The sequence below is a fragment of the Leuresthes tenuis genome, unplaced genomic scaffold (assembly GCF_036924035.1).
Source record: "Leuresthes tenuis unplaced genomic scaffold, fLeuTen1.0.hap1 SCAF_12, whole genome shotgun sequence".
NCBI lineage: Eukaryota > Metazoa > Chordata > Actinopteri > Atheriniformes > Atherinopsidae > Leuresthes > Leuresthes tenuis.
Genome location: NW_027325366.1, coordinates 18,044,725 through 18,061,509, shown reverse-complemented (window position 1 = coordinate 18,061,509; position 16,785 = coordinate 18,044,725). Strand labels below are relative to the sequence as shown.

Sequence of the window (16,785 nt, the reverse complement as noted above, 5' to 3'; positions counted from 1 at the left end):
AATCCCACTTTTTGTGGTTTGCAATGATTGATGCGCACTCAGACACAAAAACTGCAGATGATCAAATTAATTTATTGAACTTCATCTACAAACTACAAAGATTAATGCTCATCATCCTCAGGAATGACCACCAAACAACTAGATTCAGGATCTCCTGCCCTCACAGATCAATAAATTATCAAATTTCCTACAAATCCTGGCAGATACACTTTACACGTGTAGATGGGTGACTATTTACTAAATCACAACAATGGGACTTTTCTTACAGCAACACTTCTTACAGCAGTTCAGTCGGTTTTATTTGGGAATGTACTCAGAAAGCTTTATGTGCTGCATGCTAATATGTGCTAAACAAAGTACAACTGAGGCTGATGGGGATGTCGTTACTGTTACCGTCGTCAATAAAACTCGACAAGTTGGAATTTTGACATAAAAATTTACATTAAATCAACACACAAGAAACTCCTGCTGAGCCTCCGAAACAACACTGCCATCCTCAGGTTTGAAATCCATCAGGTTTTGGTTCTCTTCTCAACAGCTGGCTGCTCTGGACCAAAGAACATGAGAGAGTCCTGTTTAAAAAGTACATTTTGAAATGGGGGGGGGGTCTCTGAGCATGACTTTAGTCCATATGAAGCTAACGCACCAACGCAAACCACAGCTAGCTATTGTTCCCGTTTGTGGGAAGAAATGATCAGCTTGGACTGGGAGGGTTTCATCACAGGATCCTTGTGGCTTTTGGTCATTGTGTCATTTCAAGCACAGGTTCAGACCTGATGGCGTCTGGAGGGGGGCGGGGCGGGTGCAGCCTGACGTCGGCATCACAGCGCCACGGCAACGGCAAACACACTCACCACACAGTACATGGTGCGGTTCTCCCACCTGACGGTGCAGCTTCCTGAAACACACAGACGGTCCGGAGGAATCAAACCACACTCTCCATGAATTCGTTACATTTCTACAGGAAAAAGGTCTCGCGAATCTATAAAAGACAGCTGGAAGACCAGTTAGTCGATAAACGTTCGAGCTATTTTAGTAACCTATTGTTAAATCTTTTTCTATGTGAAAATAATAACCTGAATCTGAATAATCTTGGCTGCAGTTTTTCTTTTTGTGGTCACTTTTCTAACCATAGCCGAGTTTCCCGCCAGCCAAATTAAAAACCATGAACAACCCTGTTGTGTTGAATTTAGAACTGAATAAACCGGCTCCATTTGCATCTTTGAAACGCTGTACTTACATTTCTGTACAAGCTGCAACATCCAGTGTTACAAATTGCACAAAGGGTTCTAACCTTATTAACTTTAAATCTTGATTCACAAGGTAGAATTTCCCATTAAAACAAAGAAACAAATTAAGAGTAATGCAGCACATTTAAGCTCTCATTAAACTGAGACAAACAGCAGAAATACGGGACATGATTCATCTGTCTGAATCACCTGAATGCTATTAAAAGAAAAGCTACACATCGAATCTAATTACAATCTCGATGTGCTAAAACTGTTAATGTTTCAGCCGACCTTTCAACCAGCTGATTTACGGATTTGTTATCGGCTACACTTTTTAGGTGGAAATCACGTAAACTTTTTCTTGTTTAGGCACAATTTAACAAGGGAATTTAGGCCTGTCTTACGTGTAGAAATATAGTTCAAACTCAGGCACTGATTTAAGCTCTTGTTTTTATGTAGTTTCTCACCATCAGTGGCAGTGTCCCAGTAGCAGGAGTTGGCTGTGTGGAGACCGGCGCCGCTCTTCTGCATGATCGAACAGTTCACTGCAACACACCAGAGAGCAGTGTTGCACACATTAGGCCTTTGCATAGGACCAGCCCACATCCACATGATATCCAGCTTCTGTTACTCTATACGATGGGGAACTTTGTAAATAGTGAGGTAAACGGTATAAAAGTGATGGCTCACCTATGTATTTGAACGGCCGTCCTTGTTTCACCAGCTGGGTCAGGGAGTGCTCCACTATACTGGCCGTCCACTGATTCACTTTACTCTGGTTATAGTCTGTTCCACCGATGACGCCTTCGACACACTGGGACGAAACCACAAACAGGAGGTCATGCAATGCATCACAGACAAATGCAGTTTGTTGTTAATGTTTAATGAATTGAAATGTACCTCTTTCACTGACACACTGGTCTCATCGGGATTGAAGATGATCTGTAGGCCCAAGAGAAAGGCAAAACAGAGATTTAAAAAAAAAAAAAAGAAGAATAACAGGTAGCATTTTAAGGTCTAGGTTTTAGAGACATAAAATTCACTTTTCATGTATTTACTTGTATGTTATCTTTACATGTAATCCGTTTTACTAATTGGCATACCAGTTTGTTTCGTTTTCATTGTGCCTTTTAATTGATTTACTTTCATGCACCCTCTGTGGATTTGCTAACTTCAGTAAATCTTCTCTCCTTTACCCATTTGATATTTCTACACACTTCACTTTCCAATTGTCTGCTTCATTTAAGCGTGAGAAGTGCTCAACAATAAGTGTAGCATTCAATGGCCGACAGAACCAGAACAATGAGCATGACGAAGCTGACGCAGAGCGATTATTACTTCAAAAGTGTCTTAAAGCAGAGCGTTTCATAAGGATCCCACACATTTGTCTGTGTGTGTGTGTGTGTGTGTGTGTGTCTCTACACCACACTAAATGTTGAAATGTTTCACTGACTGCTGTACCAGGAAAAATGCAAACTAAGGAGAGTCTATAAAGCACAGCTGAACCTTTGGGAATCTTTTAAAAGTTAGACAATATCATTTAAGTTATTATTACCATATATAGTGCCTCACTTACAAAGTTACTTGAATGAAACTGAACATATTTACCTACTTTTTGTACTTTACTTAGCTTCAGTGTAGCTCACCATTAACACATCTTAGAGGGATATATTGGTGTTTACTCCACAACATTTAAGTGATGCCCAGAGCTACTTTGGATAGTAGGTATAGATCTGTATATATTAACCTGACTGCACTTTACCAATTGATACATAAATGACAAATACAAAATATAATAAAAGACTGAAGCAGGTAAGTATCATTGTGAACATTGTCTACTATTTTTTCATACTTTACCTAGATTTAATACATTTCCGTTTATTTTTTTCAGCAATACTTCTAAATGAAGTAAACTCATTTAATCGTTTATTTCTCACTCAAACAAAGCTAAATATTTTAAGTACGAAATGTATTGTCTCTTCAACTTTTGTAAGTGATAAACGCACCATCTATCAGCGACTTGTCGATTCATGCATTAGCTGGTTTGGTCAATGTTTTGAATGCCGGGTGGGATATATGTGACCCCTCAGTTTATGAGTTTCACAGAAAGTGATAAAGCAGTTTTTAATGTCCATGATGTTAAAATAGTCCTCTGACATTATTAATAGATAGTGAGTAGGACCACACCCTGATGGAAATGCTCAGCTGAAGGGCTAAGCTAACAGATAACGGTCAGTTAGCGAGCTAAGCTAACGGTAGCGGACAGCTAACGGGGTAAGCTAACAGCTAGCCGGTTCAACTGACCCACTCAGATTTTAAGCGCTAACTACGGACCTTTCCACGAAATGTTAAGTATTTAAAACAAGTATACATCATCTGCTGAGTTGTACTCCTCCATAGTAGCTGCCACGGAGAATACTGCCTCTCTGTCTTCTTTGTGACGACCGGCGTCTGCTGTTATTGTTCCTGTTTAGCCTCGCTTGTTCAGAGTCAGCGAGTACAGCAAAGACTTCGCTTTACAAATCGGAGTGTGAGTCTGGTTTCATTGTGCCGCCTCACTGTGGATGAGTTCAGACACTACAGCACAGACCACTATCTGCATTAGAGCTCCTTATGCACAGCATCGTGGACCGAGAAGGACAGTTTTAATTAGGACATAGACGATTCGGAAAGGACCAGCCTCCATAATGGCAGTTTGAGTTTGTCACAATGTTTTTTTTTGTCTATTTCCTGTTGTTTCAATTCTCTTCATAGTCACTAAAACACTTTCTGTTGCCATTTCAATTCTGTTCATGGTCACATCAAGTGTCTTTGTTGTCTTTTAGACACATCTGGTCGCATTGAATCTGTTTGTAGTCATTTTTTATCTTTCCATTGTCGTGCCCCTGTTTTTTTCTTTTGAAATGTGACATTTTGGTAAAGCCGGACCACTTGGGTCCAAGGCTGTGCCAACCAAAACAGTTTACATTATGGTCTATTCATGTATAACATCCCACATTAAAATCACCGTAGAAAATAAGCGTTCAAAAGCTAGAAATGAAGTGCTGTTCTACTTCTGACAATGTAAATCTGTGAATTCAACCCTGACTGCCAGGGTTTTAAATGAATTTGTTACACTTAAGATGTGAGGAAAAATGCTGTTTGTAAAGCCAGTCTTATGACGGTGTACATTTCAAACTTAAATGTATCTCCACTTCCTCTTTAAGACTAGAACTAGGATTTCCCCTTTTCCCTTGTTGTTGGAAAATGCACAAAACCAGTTCCAAACGTGCTGAAATTGCTTTCACGCGTGGTGTTTGTTTTAAATAGTTTGCTTGGAAGCAAAAAGGCAAATATGAGTAAGAAGGAAAAAAAGCAAAATGACTGCAGCATAGATAATCTGCATGATACACACCTTTGTTTGCTGTTGTCTCAAAAAGTAACAACAAACAGAAAGTACACCAACTGGAGAAAAATTAAAACAAGAGCAAAATAGCAGGACAAGGCATGAAATCGTCTTCACGCTTCAGTGACTTTGTTGTGCTACTCACAAATGATGCTATCTCTAAACTAATCTTCAATCTTTCTGGTACTCTGCCGTTCCAGGAAATTAATTGCTTATTGAACTCTCTTTTCAAAGAATGCTTGGAGATTTTCAGGTAATGATTTTATTTTTCCCCTGTGTAACCTTCAAAATCTCCCCACTATCTAAATGTAAGTCCTTAATTTGACAGAAAAGAGGGCTTTTCTCTCTCTCTCTATGAGTAGTTTTATTTCAGAATTATGAATTATGTCAGAATTCTTACATCTTTCTTTTGGAGTGAAGACTGGATTGGTGTGTGTTCTGATTATATTTCCCCAGATTTCTGTTCATGGCACTGTGAAGGAACAATTGAACAAAGACAATGAACCTTGATCTAGAACATCTGCTAGAACTTAATTAGAAGTCTAAGCTTTAATGGAACTATGATGTGACTTCAAACATACTTATTATCTGTAATTACTGGAAGAAATTCAGGTATTATAACATTTCGATATCACTAACCAGCCGTTTGAGTGTTAAGAGTGTTCAAGGATGATCAAAAATGAGAGATTTGGTTTAGCCGAACATGTAGAACATGTTTCCCCGTTCCTTTTTTTCTCTTTTTTACTTAACATATTAACAATATATATATATATTAGGTAAAGCCATAGCACCTGATGCAGTGTATATCAAACACAAAACGCCACACATTCAAACCAGCCCAAAGCAACACACAAATATTAAAGTGGTGGCAGAGCTGAATCAGAGATCACCGGATGGATAAACAGGTTACTTCTGTTGCACTCAAACAAACTGGATCAACCGCTGTTATTCTCGTCGGTATTTCCCGGCACCGTACGTCCAAACAGACCGAGCTATGTTTCATCCGGACCATCACTGTCACGCTACAGCTGAGCTGGCAGCTCCTGCAGCCACTATCTCAGAGGCACAGACTCCCAGAGGATGTCAGCAGGGAAATCCATAATACATAATGTAGGCTACTGCTTGTGACAATAGGGAGTTTCCCTGAGCCTCAGCACCGCAGTCAGCGGCTGCTGTGGCTTGAATTCTCCTTTAATTGGGTCACGGTGTATATTGTGCACAAACTATAATAACTAAACAAAAAAAAAAAACAACAACTGTCGCATTGTCAGAAATATCTACAGCTGTGAGGGTTGCGTGCGTGCCTCATACACGCACACACAAACACACACTTACACGCGCACACACCACGCCCCCTCCTCGTCGGGAACACCCTGACTGTGGATCTCTTCCCTTCAGACGGTGCTGGGCTGCACCGACACGCACACACGCGGACCGTGATCCTCCGGACTGACTCTGCAGCCAGTCCTGCTCCCCCAACCGGAACCTCCTCCCCGCTGTCCGCCGCCACCAGGTAAGCCGCCGCTCCGCAGGTCAGCTGACAACCCTCCGGGGCGCCAAACACCCGCCGCGTTTTCTCTGGCATCTGGCTCATATGGTCAGCCGCGGTTGTATGTTGCTCAGTTGTTCATTTTCCTTTTTTTTTTTTTTTTTTTGGGGTGGGGGGGGGGTCATCACGACCCCACAGTACCGAGAACACCAGTGGGACCAGACAGCCCACTTCCCCTCCAAAGTTAGGCGCGTTTGGGCAGGTGCAATGCAGCAAAAAAAAACACCTTTTCTTTCTTCCTGTCGCCTCAGCTGGTGTCGACGGATCATTCACCTGCACGTTAATGAAATAATCTGTTGAGAATATGTTGAGCTGTATTTAACTTCTTTCAGCCGACTGGAGAGGCATTCAATCTGGCTTGTAATTAGGCTCACAGAAGGCAGTTTGCGGTCAGATTAAATGATCAGCCGGGGTTGAAAGCAATGATAAAAAGTGAGCACTTTAATGTTCCTATAACAGGTGTATAACTCCTTGTTAAATGCTGACCTTGTCTATGGACTCTGGAGGATATCCCAGGGCTTCACAGGGATGGCTGGTGTTTTTGGAAAGGGGACAGTGGCAATAATATAATAATATGATCCCAGGATGCTGCTATGTGTGCCGAGTTGATTGGTTGAGTGACACAATCTTCAGTACACTTTGGCTGCACTGATAGAGAAACAGCCTGACCTCATTTCCAGTTTAGACTGTTTTCTTGCCTCATATTAGCAGAAATGTTCACATGAGATATACGATGCAGATACAAGACGGAGGTTTTGGTCTGAGGTTTAATCTGATTTGAATGGTTTACTCAGGAACATAGATGACTGGTGAGATCTTTTTTCAGTCAATCCACTTAAGATATATGTAACCGCTTATAACTAGAATGTGTGTAAATGCTGTATTTATGCACACTGTATTCATGTATTGGAATAAGGATTCCACCCAAAGTTCACCAATCTGAGACTCTGGGGCATGATTTATGATTGTCACCCACAAAACAAATCAAGGAGCATCCGTGGATACATCAGGATGGAAAGTAGGTGTAAGAAATTACTTTAAGTTCTGGGAACTGTTATTTGCTTTATGCCGCCCTCTCTCGACAGGAATTCAAATAATTTGATTTTGCTTCATTATTTTGAAACCAAATCAAATAAAATAAGTGCTATAATATAATTTAGGTAATTGCCTCTTATTGTTAACATGTTGCTTGTTTCAGTTAGGATCTTTGTCTCGGATTATTGGGTTTTCGCTTGGGGTTTGCCCCTTTGGTCAAAGCATATGGATTAATACATGAATTTCCTCATTACACGATAGGCACAACCTGTTGTAGCCAGTTTTAGCAGCTAGAGTGATGTTTGAATAGAAAAGGCCTATTTAGCTCTCCCGAGTGGCTATTAGATCTGTCAGATGGGCTTGGCTTCTGGCCAAAGTGGCTACTGACAGTGACAAAGTAGCTACACTCAACATTTAGCCAATTTTATTTTATGTCCTGAGGGCTGAAAAGAGCAGTAAAAATAAAGGTTGTTAATCTAATGAGTGAGAATAACACTCGTAAGTTCATATAATAGGTTCATTATAAAGCTTTGTGAGTGGACATGATGGCTTGTGTTTTAGTCTTAGAGTTTTAAATGATATGTATATTTATCATGATATTTCTGATAAACGAGTCACACGACCTGCTCCATTGTAATTTGTCATCGTGGTGCTCCTATAAATTGGTTAACTTGGGTTCTATAAGCAATGGATGCAGTATTTGCTGAGGCTGTTTTATCATAGTCACAAGAACGCCTCTCTAATGATAAGCGAGCCTTTACACAGCACTCAGGCTGGAGGCAAGAGGGCGAACAAATGGGCGAATAAAGCAGGCAAGAAGCCAGTGAATGCAGGGATTCCCTGATTTCTCTACACGCAGGCAGCAGGGCTCATCCAGCAGAGCAGAAAGACACCCTGGGGAGTGCAGTCACACAGCATTAGAAGTCTGCGTCTCCAAGATGTGGCAAGAGAGAAGAGAAGTGCCTATGCGTGCATGTGGGAGCGTGCACATACATTCACACATAGATACACTATTATGGCAGACATTTCAGGCTGCAGCTGATTGTGTTAGACTGATACTGCATCCTACAAATCCTAGAGTCTGGATATGCATATCTGGTCAAAACTAATCTGACTTCAGAGTCTGATATTTGGATATTGACAGGAAAAAAAATTTCTGCTGAAAATCTTTTAATTTCCCCAAAAATTATGTTCGCAGTTAAAACCAAATTAAGGTTAAAGCAGAGCCGGTGGCTTAAACATGGCTTAAACTAGGTAGTAGTATTTGCCAATCACAGAACAGATAAGATGCAATGTCTGCTTTTATCCTAAGTAGCATTTTGGGATTTAATGCAAGATGTAGCACTGAATTAGATTTTTGAATCTTTATGTCTTGACTCCAGGGTTGATGGTTGGTATACAGGCTTATTTGTCTAATGTCATACATTGTTTGCCCTATAGATTGAAGTAGAGTACAAATTGTGTTTTTAAGATAAAAGAAAAAAAAAACAGCAAAGAATTGCTTTTGAGCCAGTATTAGTTATTAACTTTGTTTATGCATTTAGCAGACGCTTTTAGCACTAACTGCTTCCACAGAAGCAGCAATTCGACGACTAAAAAAGTGCAATATCAAGTGACAGATGGCTGGTTCAGCTAGCTACGTTCTAATCTATTTTAGCTGTTACTTGAAGCTAAAATATAAGTTCATATGAAATAAATATCTAAAATGTATAAATAGATATATTAGTTATGGAAATATCTATTTGTATACAAATATGCTGAATATATAAATAATCAACTAATTAATTCTAATGAGAGACAAAACCTTAAACTGCTACCGGTGACAAGCTTAGTAAAATAGCTGGAATGGCAATTTCAAGTGAAATTCACGTAATTTAGTATAGTTACTACATTCACCATCTTAAAATAAATGTAGATGTGTTCTCACATTATTCCAAGAATACAGACTTTGCTATCAACATGAAAGTTAACATGAAAATTTGCTTTTTTGAAGTTATTGATAATAGATTACGTACATTTTGGAAGTTATAGTTTTTTTTTAACAAGGTGAAACCAGATACAGTTTTATTCCTAAAATGAACTAAACTGTTAGTATTACTGGAAGTATTTCATTTTGATTTGATTGCAGCTTCTAGCAGTTTGTTGACACTTTGACCAACTCTTTCACATACCAGGATGTGTAGCCGGTCCACGACACAAACAGAGTCGTTTTACAATAAAGGCTCATAAATTGTAAAATTACTATATCTTGTCTACAAAAGGATAAACCTATGTCTGCCTTCCAAAATTGTAACATGCGTACATTTTGCAATGCATGAAACTGTCGTCAATAATCATGACTTGTACAATTTGTCCCGAACTTTTAATCGGGACAGGTTAGTTGTAACTAGGTTTCAAGGCACAGTTATACAACTGACAACATCTCTATCTGTTGCAGAGTTTTTCAGAAAGCCTGGAGGCTTTAATCTCTTAAATAAATCTAATCTCCATTTCTGAGTTCATTATATTCTCACAAACAGTGAGCTGAGATGCAAATATGTCTGCATAAGTACATAAATATGATCTCATTACTGCATGATTGCATCTGGATTAATTCTGCTGATAGCCTGAGCTTCTATATCAAAGCTCATCAGTGCTTCTGCATTAAAAGCTTCTAATCTCTGGTTTTATGTGGGGTTTCCTTGCATCCCACCCAAGAATGCTCTTCTTATCCATAGCTGTACAACATATGCTCCGAGCCCATTTGACATGCAGGCTAAAGCGCCCTTGGCCTCAGTGATACATCACACCTCCATTTAATCTGAGCAGCAGCAAGGCATTCAGTGGGAAACTTGTCCTCATAACAACCTGGTACATGTTGAAGGGAAAGAAAAAACACCTCAGAACCAGAAATGTAATTTGGAGGCAGTACTGAGAGAAACGGTTCGGTTGAGTAATAGATTTCTGGGAGTGTTGCCTCTCTTTTGCTCTCCCTAAACCTCGAATGAGAGGACACATGCCTTTGTGGGCGCTGTGCTGAACCTCTGCAGGATGTAATGGGATGATGAAACACTTCAGACTAAACATAGTGTGGATGAACAAGCATTCAAAAATAACCCCCCTTATCTTAAAAATTCATCCTTTTGATATTTCACTGCATCCTGAATGCAGACCAGGATGTACTGAGTGCAAAAGTCAACACAGCACAGAGCACATAAAACACAGACTTTAATTAGATTCACTGTTTGTAGGTCATATGGAAGGTTGGCTATAAAGTTGTGTTTAATCAATAACTGTATTTGAAAAGATTAGAACAAACTATAATTATATATTTGTATGTGGGGAATTAATTGAAACCACATGGTTATCCAATAAAGACCACAGACATGAATAAATAGAGCAATACACCTTGATACATACTGTCTGTGAACAAAAAACAAGATGTATTTAATAAGAAATACAAAATGGGATATATTATATTGCTATTTAAAGGAGCGTCATTGAAACTCTTCAGAATTTGACATTCAACAGAACAGTTAGCCACTTCATTATCATCCTATAATGGAACCTGAAAGGTGAAGGCCGCTGTAGGAAGTTGGATCACACTGATTCTGAAATTCTGGGCCAATATCAAAGTTAAACCTAATCATTTGTCCAGCGATTGATGGCCGATGACAGTTTCCGTCATTTATTTTCCCTTTATGCCAGAAAATAACTGAATAGTTTTTAATTGTTTTAGTCCTTCATCACATTTTCTTTGAATGAGCACAAATTATTTCATAAAATTGTATAAAAAAAACATTTATTTGAACCTTTCACATAGAAAGTCTGTTAAACCTTTACTGACGTAATGACTTTTCGTACCTATCATCACTAGTTTTAAATAAATCTTGTCAGTTTCAGGGCAAAGTCGATGCAACACCAGCTGGACACATAAGATAAATATTGGCCACAGCTTGGGGTTTATGTTAATTGCTGATTGGCTGATAGCAATCCACAGTCTGACTATCAACCAATACCAATGTTTGGCTGATATATCTAGTATTAAGTATTATATCTATACTTAGTATTAAGCAAGCCTTGAGTTAAGAATGATTAGAATTACATTGGAAAAATACTATTTATATTGTCAATAATACAGTAATATCACAGTTTAGGTAAAAACAGCATTAAAAACTGTTCTTGAATATTTTAACACACCTATTTATTCATAGTAGTTTATTCATATCAAATTATCAACAAGGACATAATATCAAATAACAGTGATATTACTGAGTTAGGTTATGAGTTTCCTTATATCTCCTGTCTTGATGTTAAGCCAGGCAAGCTGTTTATCACATTATGCAGTCTTAATGTGAAGGTTAGCAAAGAATCCCCTTTTTTCCTACTTTAATACTAAAAAAGGTGGCAGGTTGTCACCTCTTTTCCTTCACACTTTCACACTAATACTGAATTAAGCTAGGTGCTACAATAAGCTAAGCAAACTCCTTTGTCCCTACAGACCAAAAGTCAATAAACGTCAATGAATTCCCTGAATACACAAAGCCTGCATCTGAACTCCATTTTTAACTGCTATCATGGGATTAGACAAGCTTTCATTGTACATTAGGTCAAACCACTGGTCTCATCAGTACAACATAGGTCACATCCTTGATAATGTCATTACAGGTGGATATTCATAGTTGTGGGAATAGATTATTGTTTCAATGTTCTGCACATTTTAATCACATAATCTTGAGCATTTGTCCCTAGTTTATGTGAAAATGTCACCTTAATGAGGGCATGTAATGAGTTAACACCAACCTCCAGCTTCAATAAAGTTGTAACTCAGACAGAGAAGCTGTGTGTCTTTACAATTTTCTTTGTTTTCTTATTCTCTTTGATAAGACCACAAGGACATTTAATCAATTTCAGCACCTTTAATCGTGTGTCTGGTGTTACATCACCACTTTAGAAAGTGATTGATTGTTTGAATTTTGGTTCCCACAATCTTCTCAGAAGAGCTAATGTGATCTGCATCCAATACATTTGGTGCCGTTTTCCACTAAACTTGTCCAAAGGTATATCCTTTCAAAATATTTGCCAACAAAAGAAATTGAGGCATGTGAGGACACGTGCCTTTTTGAGAGCACTGTCCTGATGATGAGACACTTCAGTCTAAACATAGTGTGGATCAACACAATTTTGGTATTTCACTGCATCGTGCATGCTGACCAGAGCACAGTGTCAGATTATTTATCAGTTTTAGTTTAAAGTGAACAGAAGCACTTTTCTGTGAACCGTTCTAGTCTAATCTAGTATAAACCATTAAGAAAACATAATGATGATTTGTTCTTTAAAGTTAACAATTGAGACATGACTATCTTGAATTATGCACACAGATCTGAATGTCTGTCTTTGCTCTGTTACGATGTTTTCAATCTGCCTTTTTGTTTTATTTATCTTCTTTCTGATGATCTACATTAGAGACCCCCACACAATTCTTGGAAGTTTATTTTTTCTGCCGAGGTTGCAGAGAATCTGTAGATGCACATGCTCTTGTGCCTGACTTTCCACATGTTTCTTATTGTCCCAAATCTCTAGAAAAGCATCAAGGATATTGTCAGCATGATAGAAAAACAACAGTTTGTAAGAATGTTGACCTCACTTCCTGTTTGGTCTTACAGTTCTTGTGTCCAACATGACAACCTTAAGTTTTGTTTTACTACAAATCTATAAAGCCCAAACGTCAATGAAGCTGAGCTAAAACTCTTAAAACTCTTTAAATGTACTTATTTTACTTTCTAACAAGTGTTAGAAAACTGTTTGCCCAAAACTGCAGTTTGAAGATCATTAATTCTGGATTTCTTGAAGGCTTAATGAGCCACTTATTTGAGTACTGAATTTCATTGTTCATCTTTTCCATGATGTTGAAGCATATTGCGTGATAAAACAGATATGATGCAAAACTAATTGTTAAAAGATATCCATTAGCATCCCCTTAGAATAAAGTTTAAGGTGCAACCCAGTTGTTATACCGTGATTAAAGCTAACACCGCTCTGAGCACTCACATTCAGAGGAGTAACTTTATTCCATTAGCCAGTAGTTTCTTGAAAGGATGAAGTGCAGCATAAAGTGGCAGGAGGGGGACCACGATGAAATATTCAGCTATGTTAGTGAAAGAAGAAGAAGCTGGTTATAACCCGAAGGTCTCTTTCTCTGGCACTAAAGAAGCAACAGAGGCTACAACTGAAACTGGGTTAATCAGATCCCGCCTTGATCTAAAAAGCTTCTCATCTCTTGTTCTTTTGGTGAACATACAGTGGAAGCACAGCAAAGCGTATCTGGCTGACAAACGAGTGATTCTATTCAAAGTTGCATGTAATGAAAGATTGAAAACACACAGCTTAAAAAAAGGGGTCATGTTGACCATCAGCAAAACAGATTTTTTGAAAATGTTTGTTTTCCAACAGACAGACTTCCGACACGTAAACCGTTTTACAGTTTATACTGCGGGTTTAAACTGTGCCAAATGCGTGGAGCAGACAGCAGACTGTGGCTTCAAATCTGGACTCCTTCACTGCTGTTTTCTGTTTTTGCAGAATAAATGAGCCTGTTTCACACTGCAGTCATGGGACGGGCTGATTATGTTGAAGATTAAAGGTGCAAAAGTCCACGCTTGACTTTGGCGTCGCCATCGCTGGCCACGCAGTGCCTTTGTCCTCTTTGTAATTAATCAAATGGACACACAAACAGGTTGATGTACTGGGGTGCACTGCAGAATGCAAATTAAAAAGATAATTAGTCTGATTAGTGTCAGAGTTCCGTGTTATTATAGGAAGATAGTAAGTGTCCTAACACAGTTATTGATCTGTTTGTGTACCCTCAGTGACATGCCTGCAGCCAGAATTGTGACAAATTTGGTGATCTAGTGATTCTTCATTATCCTTGAGTTAGACTGCTTAGTGGAGACATATTATGCACAGCATCACAACCATGAGAAGGAGTTAACATCAAAATGACTAGAATTCCAAATATACTCAGTTGCTGGTGCGTACACAGGCAACTTTGGACCCCCACATATGTGTAGCTTTTGCTACTTGCATCCGAATGGAGGGCTCCTTTTTCAACAGATCATCATCGCAGATATGGGCATACAGACAACAAATAAAATCAGAGAAGTTCCTCACGCACAACGTGATACACCACTGTTAGTATTTCATGAGATAATTTTATGTCCTATCTGTTGATCTCTCAGAATCCATTGAAGCTAAAGGTTTTTTTTGGTCAGTGGTGTGAAGGCGATGCACCAGCCAAAGACTTTTGCTCTGCCACTGCAAGGCCAGAGAGAGAGCAGAGGGCTGTTAAAGAGGAGGACACGGCCTACCTCACTGAATCTGGCAGGCTGTTCTTCAGTGTGCTCCTCCGGAACAGCAACAAGAAAGAAAAAGCTAACGGGGTCACAAAGTGTAGCAAAGACATGTAGCTTGGTTTGCACCTTTAGGTGTGAAAAGGCTTTTAGAATTGTACAGAATATTTTGTTGTTCAGTTTGATGGGGACCTTGTTATATGTTGCACTGTGCCAAGAATTCAAGCTTTAGCTTTAGATTCAACTCAGGATATGGTTGGGATATAACTAATATTAGCTTGTTTGAAAAAATCTAAATAAGTGATAAAGCAATTTTGTTCAAAGCAGCCGTGAACATTTTCACTGCATTCATGTCAACACTAGCTTCATGCAACAGTGATCACGCCGTGCACAGGAGAGGAAAAGTCTTTTTGGTTGCTCTCTTTTGTTTTTCTCCCACATAGTGCTTTGTTTTTAGGCATTCTGTGACTTAAAAGGAGGCTTGCAAGGTCAGAACTCTGAACATGCATTCAAGTAATTACTGAGCACCTGGTTTATCTTTCTCTTCCCTTGAAGTTCAGGTGGGATCTCTCTTTCTGATCATCTTTTATTCCAGTTGTCATGCCCAATAAATTTTTTTAAAAGCACAACCGTCCAAACCAATCTTCTCTCCATTTTCTCTCAGCATTTTCCCTGCCGGTTTGTTTGGATGAGCTGCGGCCTTTTTTTTCTGAGCCCACGCTGCTCTTTCCTCTTAATTAGCCGACAAAATCACAGAACCAGCAGCATTCAGAGACCAATACCCGAAAGTCCAGTGAAGGTCAAAAGAAAAGATGTGAATGGAGGAGGATGGGGAGTAAAAGAGAAAACAGCTGAAAGGGGAATTTTGGATTTGGTTTTTAGAAGCACAGACAATGCTGGTTTGTTTTTCTTATTTTCTGCACCATTGAGCCCGGCAGGGAAGTGTGGATGCCCACAGGCTTGATAGGTCATTACTGAAGAAGGCTCCACCGAGGGTTCTAATGTTACAGCAGCTGTGACATGTTGGCTCCATGGCTATACAGGCAGCATTTTAATTGTTAGTTATAGCCAGGAACTAGATGCCATTGACACTGGAGGCTTGTGGGCTCAGACTGACTCTGATAAGGCAGCGATAACAGAAATCATTTTAGCAGCATTGTTTGCTTCAGTAGTGCTTTGTTAACCTGATTGGAGTTATGATAAACAGTTATATTTAGATGCTTCATCCAGTCCACGCCAAGCACCGTCTGTTCTTTCCTGAAACAGTTTCTATGGATGTTTTTCTTGATAGTTCGGTGCGGCAAACCATCTGCTGTGTCGGGTTAGTTCAACCTTGTATAAAAATGTTTATAATGGTCCAAATCTTGTTCCAATATGTTATAATCCTTCAGATGAAGCCAACAAAACCTATTTTGGAGTCTAAAAAGCAGCTTCAAACAAAACTGAAGCCAGTCATTTCTGGCTGTTTAGACTTAACTGAAAATCAAAAAGTTCTGCAAAATGTTTTGTATTTTCTTCAGATTTGTTCTTGTAGATAAACAGTCCATTGAGAGGAGAACAAACAGAACACGATGGCCATATAGAAATCTAGAAACCATCAGATATAATGTGACAACAATGTAGTTTTTATGAGCTTTTTAAAACTGTATCTGCATTCAGAGATTAAAAACAAATAGCTGGAAAATGGCGGCAATTTGGGTTAAACATATGAAGGAACAGCTGCAAATGTGCGACAAAATTGGCTGATTTATAATATTTCCTCTTGATCTTATGACAGCATGTGGAGTAGCTACATTGGTCCACCGTGAAATATGCTTCGGTTTCATGATAAAGGCTCAAAAATTCTGTACTTAATATGTTTTCTTTAGTCTGTTCCCTACACAACACCTGTTCCTTTGCAATAATGTCCACTTTCCATGTCTTGGTATTGCTGATTTGGCCACAAATGCTTGCAATCCATGGAGCTTCTTGCTCCTTCGTGCTAGAAATGGTTGGTTTTCTACTGTCACTGCACATTTCTACTTTGCTCTCGCTTGCCGCTCAGTTCTTTTTGCTCCCACTCATGAATGGTTAGGGGTTAAGAGTTATAAGTTCAAGGTTAAGGTTAGAATGAATGTACATGGTTAAGTCTAACATGATTCCTGTCATGACACATGAACGATGTCTGACAGCAAACAACAGCCTGAGGACGCTTTACATTGCCATCTCACCATTTACATCGTGACAATGTTATGACCATTACGCATTTAGTTAGAAGAG

At 39.1% G+C, this 16,785-nt stretch overlaps 2 protein-coding genes across 4 annotated transcripts in view; one reads left to right on the top strand and one right to left on the bottom strand.

Moving 5' to 3' along the window:
* Positions 1 to 56: 56 nt before the first annotated feature.
* dynlt3 (dynein light chain Tctex-type 3) overlaps positions 57 to 16,785 on the bottom strand; it is a 107,282-nt gene continuing 90,553 nt past the window's right edge. The window contains exons 2-6 of the mRNA XM_072396887.1: positions 3,601 to 3,662; positions 2,130 to 2,171; positions 1,920 to 2,043; positions 1,697 to 1,774; positions 57 to 898 (exon numbers count right to left, since the gene is read on the bottom strand). Of these exons, the coding sequence (XP_072252988.1) occupies positions 822 to 898; positions 1,697 to 1,774; positions 1,920 to 2,043; positions 2,130 to 2,171; positions 3,601 to 3,627 (348 nt within the window). The 5' untranslated portion in view covers positions 3,628 to 3,662 and the 3' untranslated portion in view covers positions 57 to 821. The remainder of the gene's footprint in view (positions 899 to 1,696; positions 1,775 to 1,919; positions 2,044 to 2,129; positions 2,172 to 3,600; positions 3,663 to 16,785) is intronic.
* The window catches only part of sytl5 (synaptotagmin-like 5), a 41,555-nt gene continuing 30,790 nt past the window's right edge, over positions 6,021 to 16,785 (top strand). For 2 of the 3 annotated variants that reach the window (XM_072396772.1, XM_072396771.1), the window contains exon 1: positions 6,021 to 6,127. The gene's annotated coding sequence lies outside the window, so the exon portion shown is untranslated. The remainder of the gene's footprint in view (positions 6,128 to 16,785) is intronic. The other variant, XM_072396773.1, reaches the window with a different exon arrangement.